General features: G+C 47.3%; 1 protein-coding gene across 1 annotated transcript in view; it reads right to left on the bottom strand.

Moving 5' to 3' along the window:
• ACO2 (aconitase 2) overlaps positions 1 to 16,320 on the bottom strand; it is a 43,701-nt gene that overhangs the window by 5,419 nt on the left and 21,962 nt on the right. Inside the window, exons 3-11 of the mRNA XM_079141196.1 lie at positions 11,597 to 11,855; positions 8,736 to 8,828; positions 5,769 to 5,927; positions 5,462 to 5,612; positions 5,032 to 5,136; positions 4,062 to 4,153; positions 2,700 to 2,805; positions 697 to 854; positions 429 to 502 (exon numbers count right to left, since the gene is read on the bottom strand). Of these exons, the coding sequence (XP_078997322.1) occupies positions 429 to 502; positions 697 to 854; positions 2,700 to 2,805; positions 4,062 to 4,153; positions 5,032 to 5,136; positions 5,462 to 5,612; positions 5,769 to 5,927; positions 8,736 to 8,828; positions 11,597 to 11,855 (1,197 nt within the window). The remainder of the gene's footprint in view (positions 1 to 428; positions 503 to 696; positions 855 to 2,699; positions 2,806 to 4,061; positions 4,154 to 5,031; positions 5,137 to 5,461; positions 5,613 to 5,768; positions 5,928 to 8,735; positions 8,829 to 11,596; positions 11,856 to 16,320) is intronic.

The raw sequence follows: 16,320 nt of genomic DNA, 5'->3' as shown, positions 1-16,320 counted from the left end.
AGGGATAGGATTAGGGATATATGTGTCATCTGTCCTGTCCTGAAGTCAGATAGGCTGGGTTCCTATGGCACATGCCTTGCTCATGACCCAGGAGAGAATCTGAATTGCTAGGCCTTGTCTGAGACCACACAAGAGACAGGCAGAGCCCAGGTGCAGGCCTGAGTCTCCTGACCAGGGCAGCTGCCTCCTCACACCCCTGAGTCCCTGGCTGTGCCCATGAGAATGGGGCCTTGCTGCCAGCCCAGGTTTCAGCCATGCTGCAGGCTCTGCATCCCTTTGCCTGGCTGTCTTCTACTGTACAGCAGCCTCTTGAACCAGAGGCCTCTGACTTGAGTCTCTTCTCTCCACCCCAACAATGTCTCCCCCCAACTTGTGGGGATGCATACCCCAGTATACAGGGGTTATCCTATCAAAATTGTGTCTCTTACCTGTCCCACTGGCCAATACAAGGGCCACATGCATTGGCCAGGACGATGCCACCCACATCCCTCAGAATCTGTGCCTGGGGGGAGAGAAGACAGGGAACTGTCAGAAGCAGGCAACTGGCTGATGGGAAAGGGCAGGTGAGTGGCTTGCAGGATGAAGAACTATACTGGAACCCTAGGGCAGCCACTGGGACCTACACCAGCACTGGTCCAACAGGCTGTGGCTTGTTCCACTTGCAGGTGCAAGGGGCAGAGGTAGATGGGTACTCACATAGCCATCCCGTTCAATGGTGGCACGGATCTGTTCAGAGCCTGGTGTGATGGTGAACTGGGACTTGCACTTGAGTCCATGGGCCAATGCCTGCTTGGCCACAGCTGCTGAGCGCCCCATGTCCTCATAGCTTGAATTGGTGCAGCTACCAATCAGACCTGGTGCATTGTGGATGGTATGGTCAAGGGTCAGGAGGAGACAAGTGACCAGAGATCTCCACACATCCTTAAACTATTCAGACTTGGTCCCATGAGTTCACCAACCGGGCTGACCAGACACTGTTTTTAACAGAGGTAAGTAGGAAGCGACCTAAGTATCCAGCAGTTAAGGGCAGACTCCTGACAGTCATTCCAGGGAAGACTCTGGAGCCACTGACTATGACACTGAACACAGGTGTTAACTCTTTTTACACCAATCTCATGTGCATGTGTACATATTCCAAAAGGCTTATACTAATAGAAACACATCAACTGAAGCACTGCTGGGTAGGGGCTAAGTGAGGCTAATTTTTTTTTCCCTTATATTTTCCAGTTCTTGTTTTGTTTTTGCAGTGCTAGGATGGAACCCGGGGCCTTGCACACACTTAGTAAGCACTCTACCACTGAGTTACATTCCCAGCGCTTTTTATTTTGAGAAAGGGTCTCACTAAGTTGCTGAAACTGGCCTCAATCTTTAGCTGGAATTACAGTTATGTACTGTAAGGCCTGTCTTATTTTTTGTTTTCTTTATTGCTTTATAATCCAGGTAACAAGAGATGTCTTTAAAAAGTTTGTCAGTTACTCAGAAACTCAGTAAAAACTGAACAACACTGCATGGTCTACAGATATCAAGACAGTCTCTCTTACCATGTGGCAATTTATTTTCTTTCCTTTTTTTTAAAATTTATTTTTATTGTAAACAAATGGGATACCTGTTGTTTCTCTGTACATGAAGTAAAGGCATACCATTTGTGTAATCATACATTTACATAGGGTAATGGTGTTTGATTCATTCTGTTATTTTTTCCTCCCCCCCCAATTTATTTTCTAATTATTAAAAATATACTTCAACTAATCAGGGTGAGTGCTTTATGTAATGCTAATGCTAGACACCACACAAAACTCTTCACACAACTTGTCACTCCTCCAGACAACTTTGAAGGCAAGTGCAATTATCACTCCTGATTCCCAGATGGAGAACAGGCAGAGAGGGAAGCAGCTTGCTCAAGGTACCCAACCAATAAGAGGCAGAGGCAGGATTCAAACTCAGGCCTTAGAGCACCAGGGTTCAGAATCTTCAAGTCATGCATACCACCTGAAGCAGCAGATACTAGGGACACTGAATACCTCTGTCCACATATACAAAACCATGTAAAATAAAGCAGCGTGGTTGGTAAGATTTGTGTTTATAAAACAGAAATGCAAGGGGCTGAGGTTGTAGCTCAGCGGTAGAACGCTTGCCTAGCATGTGTGAAGCACTGGATTCAATTCTCAGCACTGCATATGAATAAATAAATTTAAAAAGTCCATCAACAACTAAAAAAAATTTTTAAATAAAATCAAAAAGCAACAGAAATACATGCATGTGGAATATGTACAGAGAAACACAGTGTAACTCAGAGCTTTTTTCTTGTTTTTTGCTGGGTGCATTAGTGGACCTCTGTAATTCCTCTGTAATTCTTTTCAGTCTAAGAGGACTGAAAGTTCAAGGCTAGCCTGGGTAACTTAGTGAGACTATGTCAGGGGCACCTGGAAATATGGCTCAATGGTAGAGCACCTTGGGTTCAATTCCCAGTAGCACCAAAAAAAAAGCTTGTTTCTGGTTGGGGGTTGAGTTGAGGTGTTTTAAAATTCCTCTTGTCAATATTCTCTATAATTAGCATATATTCTATTATACCAAACAAAGGTAATTTTTTGAATATACCTGTTGCAGAAAGTGCCTCCTTTTGGATGCACCACAGGGCTTGCCTGGGCAGAGCAGCTAGCCCAGAGACCTGCTAACGCAACCAGGTGGAAGGTGCTCACCCACTCGGATGTCCAGAGGCCATCCTTCCTTCTCTGCCACAGTACCAACTTCTGCCACAGGGTGAGCCAGGTCAGGAGTGAAGGGTCCATTGATGTGCGGCTTCAGCTAAAAGATGAGGACATAAGGAACCGAAAGAGAAAAGTAGGAATGCACCTTGGAGTGAGGACGACCTCAGTTTTTGCAGTCCTTTTCCAGAGCCTTGAGGAGGGAGTCAGACTCCTGTCATCACAACTCAAACCTCTCTGTGGGAAATATGTGGACAGAAGAGCTGAACACACATTAGCTCCTGGGAAACTCCAGCCCACCAGGCTGCTCGTGTCTCCACTCTGCACACACAGGAGCCGAAGCTCAGAAGTAAGGAGCCTCATCCAAGGTCACATAGCGAGGACATAGCAGAGGTATGGAATGAATGAAGGCTGCCCATCTAGAAAGTTCATCATCTCCCCAAGTACACTGCTTCTGGTGTAGTGCTGGGAGTTGAACCTAGGGCCTTACATGGGCTAGGCAAGTGCTCTACCACTGAGCTACATCCCCAGTTCTTTTTTTTTTCCCTCTCTTCTTTTTTAAATTTTGAGACAGGGTCTCACTAAACTGCTGAGATTAGCTTTGAACTTGCCACCTTCCTGCCTCAGCCCCCTGTACCTGGGATTGCAGGTATACATGCATGACAGTACCTGGTTGTGCATGCCTCATTGTAAACTACGTTGTTTTTGGAATCATCAATCATCAAACTTAGGGCAGATGCTTTCCATGTGATAACACTGGTCAGTATGAAGGGCTGAGGATGGCAGCTCAGTGGCTTGGGTAGAATGCTTACCTAGCAGGCATTGCACCCTAGTTTGGATCCTCAGAACACCACACACACACAGAGTGATGTGCACAGTAAACTTTCAGTAAGTAAGAATAATTACAAGGACAAACCCACTTAACTCACACTTGCCTTGGGTCTCACACATTTAAAAAATGTGAGGCAACCTGCCCCAGGTTACAGAGCCTCAGTGGGATAGCCAGCATTCAAACTCATGCAGACTGGCTTCTGTTGCTCCAGCCTGCCTTTCCTCTGGCTCTCTGAATGTCTGTTCTGGTCTGCATCTCTCAGGATACCAAACCCTACTGGGCCCTGGCCTTCTAAACTCAGGTAACGAAGCAACCCTTCAGGGTGAAATCTCAGCTTCTGTTAAAACTGGGAGGAGGGTAAACCAACACCAGTTTCTGGGTTTCTGACTGGCCACAGTGACCCCTCTTCACTCCCCTTCATTTCTGCCTGGTTTTGGTAGCATTCGGGTAGCAAGGGACATGAGCAGTACAGGCTGGACTTGCCCCACCCTCAGAAGTCCCCCAAACCCGGTTTCCTTCCTTACCTCACTGAGGTTAATTTCAATGAGTTGGTCATAGTGGCAGCCAGGGTCAGGTACCAAATGATCCTTGAATTCCTCGGCTAGACTGGCAATGTCTGGAATGAGCAAGGGAGGGAAGTGAAGCACGCAAAGCAGAAGTGTGGTCTTGAGATTCCATCCACCCATCTGAGCTAGTGACCTTGCATCTTCCCAACACCAGACCCCAGGCACTGGCTGAACCAATAAAGGAACAGTACACACAGCACAAGGCTCTGTCCCTGCCCTCGAGGAGCTCAGTCTAGGAACAAACTGACAGTATGACAGGAGAGATGTGGGGAAAAGGAATGGAGAAGCACCAACTAGGTTTCAAGTGAGGGAAGGCTTCCTGGAGATGGAGAGCACAGTTCTGGAGAAGTCACACAATAAAAAAAGAGAGCAAAGGCCCTCTAAGCAGGTCTTGGGGCTGGACTCTCCCTAAGAGCCTTTTGCTCTCCTCCCTTTCCAGGCTCCTCCATCTTATTTCTTCATCTGAACTTCAGAGAAACCAAGATAGAAACTCAGGGAAGTTGTTGGGAGAGACAGGGAAGCTGGTTCTTGTTCCAAATATTTTCCCTCCTATCCCTGCTACAGCAGCAATCACACAAAGGAGATCCATGTCATTTCTGGAGCTTCCTGTAGGGGGCACCAGGGATCAGACCAAGAAAGACATCTATAATCACCCCTTCAAGTGAAACTGAATTCAACCCTTAGGTAAGGATCTCAAACTTGGATGCCAGAATCTTCTAGAAGAGGAGAGTGTCAGACACCTCACTCAAGAACAGTAATACACACCTAGCTTGTCATACACCTGCAGAGGCTTCTCAGAGCCTCTGAAGTCAGTATGGAGGCAACAGATGAAGGACCCCCTACCCTAAAGGGAAGACACAGCTATTTCCTGGAGAGGGGCTTGCAGCACAACTGTCTTGCCCACACCCCACTGCCCTTGCCAGCTCACCTGCCCGGCCTGTCTTGTTCAGGTATTTCTTCATCCTGTGGTTGTAAGGGAACACTGAAGTGGTAGCCCCAATTTCTGCGCCCATGTTGCAGATTGTTGCCATGCCTGTGGAGAAACAGGGTCTGTGGGGCTGGCTGAGCTGCTGGGTGCAAGCACCTCTTCATACCAGGGAGCTGCTTCATTTCCTCCTCACTTTCAGGGCCACCTAGTGGCAATAGGCACTTGTCCCTGAAGGCCGGGGTTAAAGCCAAGGCAGGAGAAGGGAGGCTACAAGAAGGGAGGCCAACCTCTCCTCGACTTCTTGTCTACCCCACCCCCCACACTGCCTGGACAGATGTTCTAGAAGGCTAGTCACTACTTCTGCTCTTCAACTGCAGGCCCTCCCCAGCCCAATGCAGGATGAGGGCCACATCGTGTGGCCACTCCTCACCAGTGCAGGAGATGGAGTCCACACCAGGCCCATGGTATTCCACAATGGCACCTGTTCCACCTTTCACAGTAAGGATGCCTGCTACCTTCAGGATCACATCTTTGGGTGAGGTCCAACCAGAAAGGGAGCCTGTCAGCTTCACACCAATCACCTAAAGACGGGGCCAATCAGGAAATCAGTGAATCCTGCTGCTGGTGCTAACACTCTGCTCATTCATCCCTGTCTCCCTCTCAATGAAACTCAAGCTTGATCTACTCCCTTGGCCCTTCTGAGCCAATGTTCCCCCACTCATGCCCACCAACCTCACCTTAGGACACTTCAGCTCCCAGGGGATCCCAGCCATGACATCTACTGCATCAGCACCCCCAACTCCAATGCAGATGCCCCCCAAGCCACCACCATTGGGGGTGTGGGAATCGGTGCCAATCAGAAGAACCCCTGGATATGCATAGTTTTCCAGAATGATCTGAAAAAGAATTTAAGATCTTAACTCTAGAATACCTCAGTAGAGAACGGAGGTAGGACCCAGAAGGAATTTGCAAAATTTCTTCCAGTGACACCACCAGGCCACCCGCCCTTGCCCAGCTGCTCCTCCAGGGTGGAACCAGTAGGGCTGGCCCCATTTAGTACATCTCCAGCATGGTCAGGAAGAGCCAGTATTGTGACACAAGCAGTGCCTGCTGTGTAGCTTGTGCCTATAAAGGCCTCCCTGTGTCTCAGTTTCCTAATTTGTAATATAGTAATAAAAATACCCACACCACCTTAACCCTTGGATGTGGCAAGACCCTGATATACTGTCTTGTAAGTGTGTCCTGTGATGGGCCTGGTACAAATGCGACAGCTGAAAGATGCTGATGATATTCTCAGTCTCATGTGGTGGACTGTCCAGGGTGGGCAGTGTGCCCACCTGGGTGGACAATCCATTATGAACTAGCTCCAGCCCCCACAGGGCACCTAAGAAAGAACTAGGGACCCAGAGGGAATACAAAGGCCATGAGTTTATCAATTGGAAAGAAGTCTAGGGTGCCTCCCCAACCTCAGTATTATATAACACACACACACATACTGAAGACCAATTCTGCACCCACCTGTCCTCAGAACCGGAGAAGGGAGGCCAACCTCTCCTCGACTTCTTATCTACCCCCCCAACATACTACATGGACAGATGTTCTGGAAGACTAGTCACTACTTCTGCTTTTCAACTGTAAATAAGCCACAGTCCCTATTCCCACAACTAGCAACATAATGCAAAGGAGCGCACAGAAGAACACAGGAGCCCTTACTCGGCACGGATAGAACCAGGGAGTTAAACAGGAAGCCAGAAAGCTAAGATGTGGAGGAGTAGGGTCTGCTGGGTCAACAGAGGACAGGGCATCTGAACTGGAGGGGAAGGGTTGGGGCTTGTTTTGGATGAACACTTTTTTTTTTTTTTTTTTGGTACTAGAAATTGAATCCAGGAGCACTTTACCACTGAGCCATATCCCAGTCCTTTTTATTTTGTATTTTGAGACAGGACCTCACTAAGTTCCTTAGGGCCTTGCTAAGTGGCTGAGGCTGGTCTTGAACTTGTGATTCTCCTGCCTCAGCCTCCCAAATCACTGAGATTACAGGCATGTGTCCCCATCCCAGCTAGATGAACTCTTGGGAACGTTCTTTATCAAGGAACAAATGTGTTAGGCTGAACACTAAACAGGTAGCCAAGGGCAGGGGGTGTACAACTGTCACTGACAGCCCCAAAATTTGGACTAGAAACTGCCAATAAGTCCTGGGTCTTTGTAGAGGTGAAGTGGGGGATATCGGGATTGGGTTGTCCTTCATAACAAAAGGCCAAGGCTGGGTCCATCTGCCTCCCTGCCCTCCTGCAGAGAGAGGCTCTCTGGCCCCTAACCTGTCATCTTACAACTCCGTCCTGCCAAGGGCGAAGGTCTGAAAGTGCAGAACAGTGATCTGCTGTTGACTCTGGTTTCAGAGTGGAGCAGAGCCAGGAGCCCAGATGAGGTTGGATAACAGCCTGACTCAGCTCCTCTTGAAGGAGGAAGGCAAAGGGGCCTGGGATGGAGGTAGGAGAAGGGTCACCTTAGAAAGGGGCAGGGCAGGTTTCATATATATGGAATGATAATAAATGGACACACACATGACAGGCCAGTGTCCTCAACAATATCTTGAAGAAAGTGAAGCATGTACCAGGAAACGCACACGTACACAGAAGAGCCCCTTGCTAAGATGGTCCATGGCCTATGATACCTCTGTTGTACAAAATCCCATGAAGGGGCCAAATGGAATCAGAGTAGCTCTCTGCAGGGTGGGAAGGTCTCCTGGGTAACAGAGGCAGCAGAGCAGCATGGTGGTGCAGAGCCCTTACTGTGGGCCAGATCACCTGCTGCAAATACAGGTTCCAATCATTAGCCGGAAAGGTTTCCCTGGGCAAGTACATTGCAAGGTATGGACAGGAATGTCCCCTACTTCATAGGGTCACGGTGAGCACTGAATGAGTTAGTATCTTCAAAGCACTAAGCTGAACACTTGTAGAAAAACAACAAAGAAAGTGACACATTGGAGGTGGGGATGTTGCCCAAGAGTAGACCCTAGGTTTGATCACCAGCAATGCAAAAATAGTCATAATGGGACCTTCTACATCATGGTATACAGGAATATAGATGCTTGAGTATACACATAGAAGAAGGTGTAGAAGGAAATAGGTTGAACTTTAAAATATGGGTCATCGGGGTAGGGATGTAGCTCAGTGAATGGTAGAACACTTGCCTAATATGCTCAAGGTCAGGAGTTCAATCCCTAGTTCTGGTTGCACCACCACCAAAAAATACAAGTGAAGCCGGGCACAGTGGCCCACACCTGTGATCCCAGCAGCTCGGGAGACTGAGGCAGGAGGATCTTGAGTTAAAAGCCATTCTCAGTAACAGCAAGATGCTAAGCAACTCAGTGAGACCCTTTCTCTAAATAAAATACAAAAGAGGGCTAGGAATGTGGCTCAGTGGTTGAGTGCCCCTGAGTTTAATTCCCAGTACAAAAAAAAATAAATAAAAAAATTTATGTGTGTTTGTGTGTGTGTGTGTTATCTGGGAGATTAGGAGGGACTATTTCACATGGAGAATGTGTGAGTTGACATAAAAATTAATTTACAAATAGGAGGAAGAGACTGAGAGCTGATTGAGACATCCTCCTGCTCCCTTGCAGGCCAGGAAGTTATTCTCTGGTTACTTCTGTGCAGCCTGAGTTTGGACCTCTTGCAGAGACAAGCTGGGTACTACTTTACCTGGTGAATGATTCCAGATCCAGGCCTCCAGAAGCCCACACCATACTTGGCACCGGCAGTTGCCAGGAAATTATACACTTCCTGGTTTATGTCCTATGAAAACAAATCAATAACCAGAGCATTAGTAACAGTTTTTGCATCTGGGGTGACTACTGCCATGACCTCCTCACTCTACCCCTCCCCAATGGCACTGAAAAGCTCGTACTGTGAAGATAGACCCTTTCTTGGAGACCTTCTAAAAATAATCCCAGAAGGTTTGGCTGTTGTCCCAAAGTCTTAGCTGGCAGGCACAGCGAAAAGGCAAGGGAGCAGAGACAGCTTCGGTTCTATGACACCTGGCCAGGGTTGTGGGTCTGGCGTAAGTCCCTGCCTGCCTGGGTCTCAGTTTCCTCATTTGTAAAAGGAATTAACTAAGTAATTGCCACAAGTCCTTCTAGCACTCAAGTACCCAGTCAAGGCCAACAGTGAAGGAGCATACCACATGGGACAGGGTACTGAAGGTGCAGGGAGGATTAACACAGGGAGGGCTGGGATCACAAAGACCTCCCAGCCCCACTGTGGCTCATATGGATGTTGCTCCGTCATGTGAGTCTTGGACCCCTCATCTGTAGTCCTAGTTGACATTTACTGAATGCCTCCTACAGAAATGGCATACGCTAAACATCCTCACTACCCACCTGGGAAGGAGGGAGAGACTGTCACCAAGTCCACTTTACAGGTGAAATAACTTGCAGAAGACCATAGAGTTAAACAGGAACCAGGGCTTGAAAACAGGACCATCCAAGCACAGAGCCTGAGAGCAACAACCTAACATAAAGCTGCCCCTTCTGAGGAGGAGGGCCTGAGACTCCATCTGAGAGCACCTAGCTGGTACTGGGGACTGAACCCAGGGGCATATAACCACTGAGCCACGTCCCCAGTCCTTTTTATTTTTGGAAACAGGGTCTCTCTCACTAAGTTGCTTAGAGCCTCACTAAGTTGCTGAAGCTGACTTCAAACCTGAGATCCAACTGCCTCAGCCTTCCAAGCTCCTGGGATTATAGGCATGCACAACCTCGCCTAGCAAATAGGGTTTCTTTTTAATGCTCTCAGAGCCAAACACATATCCAAGTATGTAATTACGATTTCTGTGACTGTTCAGTGCTCTGGTCCCTACTGACCCAAGATCATGTAGGCTGGACCTTTCTGTCATGTTCACACCAAACCCCAGCACCTAGCGTAAGCATCTGATGTATAATGACTGCTCAATTAACATTTGTTGAATAAACAAGGAAATGAGCTCTGACATCCCATCACTCTGGTAGATTCTAAACTGGTAAAGCAAGGGGAGGAACATCCCCACAGACTAGGGCACTGCTGTGGACAGTTGTCCCCAAGGCTGAAGAGGTCCCCGGCCCCTGCCCTTAAGCAGCTCCTATCCTGCAAAGAGTCATGGAATCTGATCACCTCTTCTGCTGAGTGGAAAGAGGCACTGTGAACAAGGACACAAATAGGTGGACAAGGGTGAGGAGGAATGAACCAAATGGGAAGGCTGCCCTAGTGCTTCCCACGGGTCTGAGAGGCTCTGAGCCGAGCGGACCCCGGAAGCCAGAGCACTTGCAATCACATGTCCCACTCTATGCAGGCGGGCTGGAGTCCTGCCAGCATTCAGCTCCTGCCAACGGCCTCCCTGAGGGGTGCCGCTCCCACTGTAGGCAGCAGAGTGGGAAGGCCAGAGCTAGCAGCAGGAGGCCCAGTGCCGCCAAGAGCAGTGCACACACAGGCACCAGAGGTTCCTCAGAGAAGGAGCAGGGTAGGATTCACAAGGTGGGCAGTTCAGAGAATCTCTTCAGCTTGGCACAAGGTGACTTCTGTCCAACTGGGCAAAGTTCAAAAGAAGAAGAAAGGGCCCAAGGAGGTTAATTGCATGAGACTGCACTGAAGTGGGAGTCAGGATCAGGCTTAGCCTAGGCACGGCCTCGTGTGGTTATAGGACCCAACTACATAGTGCCATTCCAAACTGTGACCACTGCCTACCTCCCTGACAGGTCTTCAGAGGGCCGGAGGGGGCAGAAAGCACACATGTGATGTGGACAAGATGAGCCCCCCACTGCTTTAACACAAAGGGAAATGTGACTGCCCTGCCCTTAGCCCCACACACCAGTATGCGCCATCAAGAGGAGTCTGCAGCACTTTCCTAATCCAATAGCAAAAGGGCACTAGTGTAGTAAGGTCAAGGATGATTTTCCTCTTCCCTAGGCTTTCTCTGTATTTTCTAACATACTTGCAATGACCAAATGGCATTTCTAGTATTAGGAAATGAAAACAAAAAAGTTTAAAAACAGACTAAACCCTAACAGTAGGGGTATAAATGGTACAAAGCTTGTCAACTATGCCCAGACTGGAAGAAAAATAGAAAAGCAAAACCAGACTAAGCCAAAGAGTTCATTAGAACTTGGAGGTTAGAAGGGCACAGTGGCATGCAACTAGGACTCCACCTACTTGGGAGGTTGAGGCAGGAGGATAGCAAATTCAAGTCAGCTTGTGCAACTTAGCTCTGTCTCAAAAAACAAACCAAAAAAAAGGTGAGCATGGTGGTGCATGCCTATCATCCCAGCTATGTGAGAGGATAAGACAGGAGGACTGCAAGTTCAAAACCAGTCTCAGAGACCTAATGAGAACTTGTCTCAAAAAAAAAGGGCTGAGGATGTAGCTCAGTGGTAAAGTTAATAAATAATAAAAAATGTTAAAAAGTGGTAGATCATGTGGAAAAAAACAACACAGAACTTGGATGCAGTTCCCCCACTGGCCCCAGGATGAGGACTCTACCTCTCACTCCATGTTACAAGCCCCACCTGCCCCCCATGCTACTTTGGACTCACCTTGGCCCGGCGCAGGTCTTTCTCACCCCCAAGCTGGGCCTCGATCAGATGGTCACAGTGGATGGTGGACGGCACGGCCACCTTGGGCAGCCCACTGCTGATGAACTGCAGCATGGCCATCTGGGCTGTGGCATCCTGCATAGCCACGCGGTCAGGTCGTAACCGCAGGTACGTCTTGCCCCGCTCAATCTCCTGGTTGGCTGGGTCATCCAGGTGTCCATACACAATCTTCTCTGAGAGGGTCAAGGGCCGGTTCAACCTGGGGAGAAGGAAAAGGGTGGTAGGTAGCAGCTGGACAACCCCTTGCCCATCCAATCTCTCCTTTTCAGTGCCAGTGGCAACCTGACAGAGGGCAGGCAGAGGGGAGCCGTGCCCAGGACCTTGAGCTCCACTCCACTGGGACAAATTGGTCCTGTTCCCTACAGCTTCTCCAGCACATGGCCCAGTGCCTGCCACTCACTATGTGCTCCAAACTGCTTGATGGATAAGTGAGTGACATCATAGGACAGGGTAGACAGTTTTCAATGGACATTTGTTTTTCTACCATATTAATCACTATTATCAATAAGTATTTATCAAGAACACATATCATCACTTAATGCTCATGATATTCTTGTTATTTAATAAAACAACCAAAAAGAAACACTCAGGAGAGATGTTTCTTTTTTTCTTTTTTTCTTTTTTTTTTTGCAGTACTGGGGATCGAACTCAAAGCCTTGTGCTTGCGATGCAAGCACTCTACCAGCTGAGCTATCTCCCCAGCCCAGGAGCGATGTTAAGAGCTCAAGCTCACAGCCTAAGTCTCACCTTGGGTCCCCTATTTCTCCCTGCCCTCTCCCATGCCCTCAGCCCCAACATGACACCATGCCAGCATCATTCAGGGAATCTGCCATGACTGCCACCTACCAGGTTCCACTTCATATGCTGGATTCCTGGCTCCCTAATATGCTAAAGTTCCCCCAATAAGCTGTGCTCACTCTCAACCCACTGAGAGGCGTGGCTCGTGGCCCTCAGCTTCTAAGCACAGAAACCCAGTCACGACTCTAGCCTCTAGTTGGTCCTTTCTTCCTGGTCCCATTTCCCTGGCAGTTCCACCCTCCCTTCCTCATTAGAACCAAAATGGCAGTCCAAGCCCAGCCCTTGTGGGGGTGCATCATCTATAAGGACTCAACTGCCTCCTCCTTACAAGCCTCCCACCCCACTTGACCCAGGTCTGTACGGGTCAGTGCTCCACCGCTCACCCGCAAGCTCCCTGAGAATGCTCTGCTGCTGCCACACAACAAAGCAGCCACCCCAGTGGGTTCACACTCTGCCTCCCACCATTCTGGAAGCTTAGGCCAAACTTGAGACTTCCCAGGAAGAGCTGAATTCTACCCACAGTCACAGGCCACGCTACTGCTTGAGGCCAAGAGGAAAAAGTGTCCAAATGGAAGTCAGAAGCTCCAGGTTTAGGGGTGACGATGTTACTAACCTACTGTGGAACTGAATGAATCATGTCCTCCTCCAGCAGTCCAGCCAGCCTGCTCAAAGTGCAGGGCCTGACTGGAAGGACAGAACAACACTTAGCACAGCACTTCCTTTATTTTTAAACAGTTTTATTGAGCAATAGTTGACGTACAATGAACTCTAGACATTCACAGTATACAATTTGAAGCTGGGTGTGACGGCACACACCTGTAATCCCAGCCACTTGGAGGTGAAGCAGGAGGATTCCAAGTTCAAGACCATCTGGGCAATTTAGCAAGATTCTGTCTTAAAATAAAAAGGGCTGGGGATACAGCTCAGAGGTAGAGCACCTTACCTATCATGTACAAGGTCCTGAATTCAATCCCCAGAACAGCTAAAAAAAAAAAAAAGGAGGGGGTAGGGCTGGAGCTGGAGCTCAGTGACAGAGCGCTTGCCTAGCACATGTGAGGCACTGGGTTTGATCCTTAGCACCACATAAAATAAACAAATAAAATAAAGGCATTCTGTCCATCTATAACTACAAAAAAATTTTTTTTAAATAATTAAACCATTTGGGACTAGTGTCATGGCTCAGTGATAAAGCACTTGACTAGCATGTTTAATCCCCAGCCCTGCAAAAGAATAAATACAATACTTAGTTTTTGAATACAATACTTAGTTTTTGAAAGTATTCAATTTGATTAAGTTTTGACAGTTTATACCTGTCAAACTATTACCACAATCAAGTCACTGAACATCTCCACATCCCTCTGTTTTCTCCTTTTAAAAAAATATTTTTATATATTTTTAAATACACACATTTTTTTAATTATAGGAAGACAGGATACCTTTATTTCATTTTTATGTGGTACTAAGGATTGAACCCAGGGCCTCACACATGCTAAGCAAGCACTCTACCACTGAGCCAAAATCCCAGCCCCTATATCTTTGTATTTTATTTTATTTGTTCTAATTGGTTATTAAAGGTTTCCTCTTGACTTTTGATAATAATCCCTCCCATCCCATTCCCAGGCCACCACTGATCTGCTTTCTGTCACTATAGATTAATGTTATCAGAGCACTTACTTTTGGTTCTGCATTTCCTAATCATTTTTTTTTCTTTTATATTAGAGATTAACCCAGGGGTGCTTGATCACTGAACTACACCCCCAGATCTTTTCATTTTTAATTTTGAGACAGGGTCTCATTGAACTGTTGAGGGTCTGACTAAGTTGCTGAGGCTGGCCTCAAATTTGTGATCCTCCTGCCTTAACCTCTCCATCCAATGGAATTACAGGCATATGCCTTTGCACGGGACTCCAGACATTTTCTTGTGTATAACTAATTTTATCCTCATGGCACAGATGAGGTCTAGCATTTTGCTTTGTTTTTGCAGTACTGGGAATTAAACCCAGAGCATCATGCATGCTAGGAAAGCACTCTACCACTGAGCTACATCCCTGGTCCATAACACAGATGGGGAAACTGAGGGACAGAGAAGTTAAGTGACTTGCTGTTGGGTCACAAAACTGTGAGTGCAAATTTAAACAAGAGAACTCAGAAAGTGGTGCTACTGTCTACGCTCTTCACGTTAACTTCCACTGAGACTCAATGCTTGGAAACAGAGCAGGCCTCTCACACAAGTGTTCAGTCATCAATAACAGCACTGCTAATAAGACTCTGCTGGGAGCAGAGACTCTTTCTTTTAACAGCCTGGTTCCCAGCTCCACACTCCCATAGTACCCTAAACCCTTGAAATTAAGAATTCCCAAAGGTGCTGGTTCTGCAGCAACCACAGATCCACCAAAGATGCTGAGAATCTGGGTTCTGCCATCAGGAACCTTGCATAAAAAAACTCTGTTGTACAGCAGCCCATCTGCAATTATCTCCAAGGTTGGGTGCGGCAAAGCTGCACTGCACGGACCCCTCTTCTGGGCCCAGGGAGAGGAAAAACAGCACATGGGCTTACAAATCCAACACCTTGAAAGCAAACACCTGATGTGGTATGACAACAGGACTTAGTGGTACATGTTCTCCCAGCGACTCAGAGACTGAGGCAGGAGGATCTCAAGTTCCTTGTGCAGCTGCCTTGGCAATTCAGCAAGTCCCTCAGAGACTTGAGATTCTGTCTCAAAATAAAAAATGAAAAGGATTTGGGATGTAGTTCCATGTCAAGTGCCCTGGGTATGATCCCCAGTACCACCAAAAAAAAAAAAAAAAAAAAAAAAAAAAAACACCTTGACAATGATAAAGTCTAAAGACAGCCCATTATCACAGTCCAGAGGTGAACAAAATGGTGGTTCCTCTATGTCCCCCTCTGTCCCTCTGCTGCTCTTAGTGACAGACCCAGTTCCCAAGAAAAGAACCAGATCTCTAACGTCACAGATACAGGGTGGTGGAAGTCTCAGGGTGAGGCCCCTAGATGTCTAAAAAGTTGTTTAGAATTGAAATCTTTTTATAATAACATCACCTCTACCTTTCTCTGTGTCACCATTTCTCAAGCCTGGCACTACTGACACTTTGGGCCAGGTGACACTGTTGTAGGCCTTTCCTGTGCACTATAAGATGTTTATTGGTATTGCTGACTTTAATCCACTAGGTAGCAGTAAACTTCCACCTGGCCCCAAGTTAAGACAAACAAAAATGTCTCTAGACATTGCCAAATGTTGCCCAGGGAATAAAATCAACGACTCCCACAGTTCTGTGGTAATGGTAAAAACAGAACAACCCTTATCAGTACTCATCTGAATAATGCTGAAAGTTACTGGATTTTTCTGGTGAATGTAAGGTTGGGGAAAAAATAAGCAACAGGCTGGGTGCAGTGGTGCATGCCTGTAATCCCAGCAGCTTGGGAGGCTGAGGCAGGAGGATCAAGAGCTGAAAAGGCCAGCTTCAGTAAAAGTGAGACCCTAAGCAACTCAGTGAGACCCTGTCTCAAAATACAATAAAATACAGAATAGGGCTGGGGATGTGGCTCAGTGGTTGAGTGCCCTAAGTACAATCCCTGGTACAAAAAAATAAATAAATAAGCAAAGGAAAAAAATACTTTTGGTTAATTTTACTGATGAAATTTACACCTAAAGCCAGGTGTGATGTAATCCCTGCTAATTAAGAAACTAAAGTGGGAGAATCACAAGTTTGAGGACAGCCTGGGCAGCTTAACCAAGATTCCGTCTCAAGATAAAAAATGAACAAAAGGGGACTGGGAATGTGGCTCTGCAGCAGAGTACTTGCCTGGCATGCAGAGGCCCTGGGTTGGATTTCCAGCACCGCAAAAA

Source organism: Sciurus vulgaris, assembly GCF_902686455.1.
Source record: "Sciurus vulgaris genome assembly, chromosome: 5".
Lineage (NCBI taxonomy): Eukaryota > Metazoa > Chordata > Mammalia > Rodentia > Sciuridae > Sciurus > Sciurus vulgaris.
The sequence above is the reverse complement of the archived record's forward strand: the minus strand, read 5'-3'. Positions and strand labels throughout refer to the sequence as shown.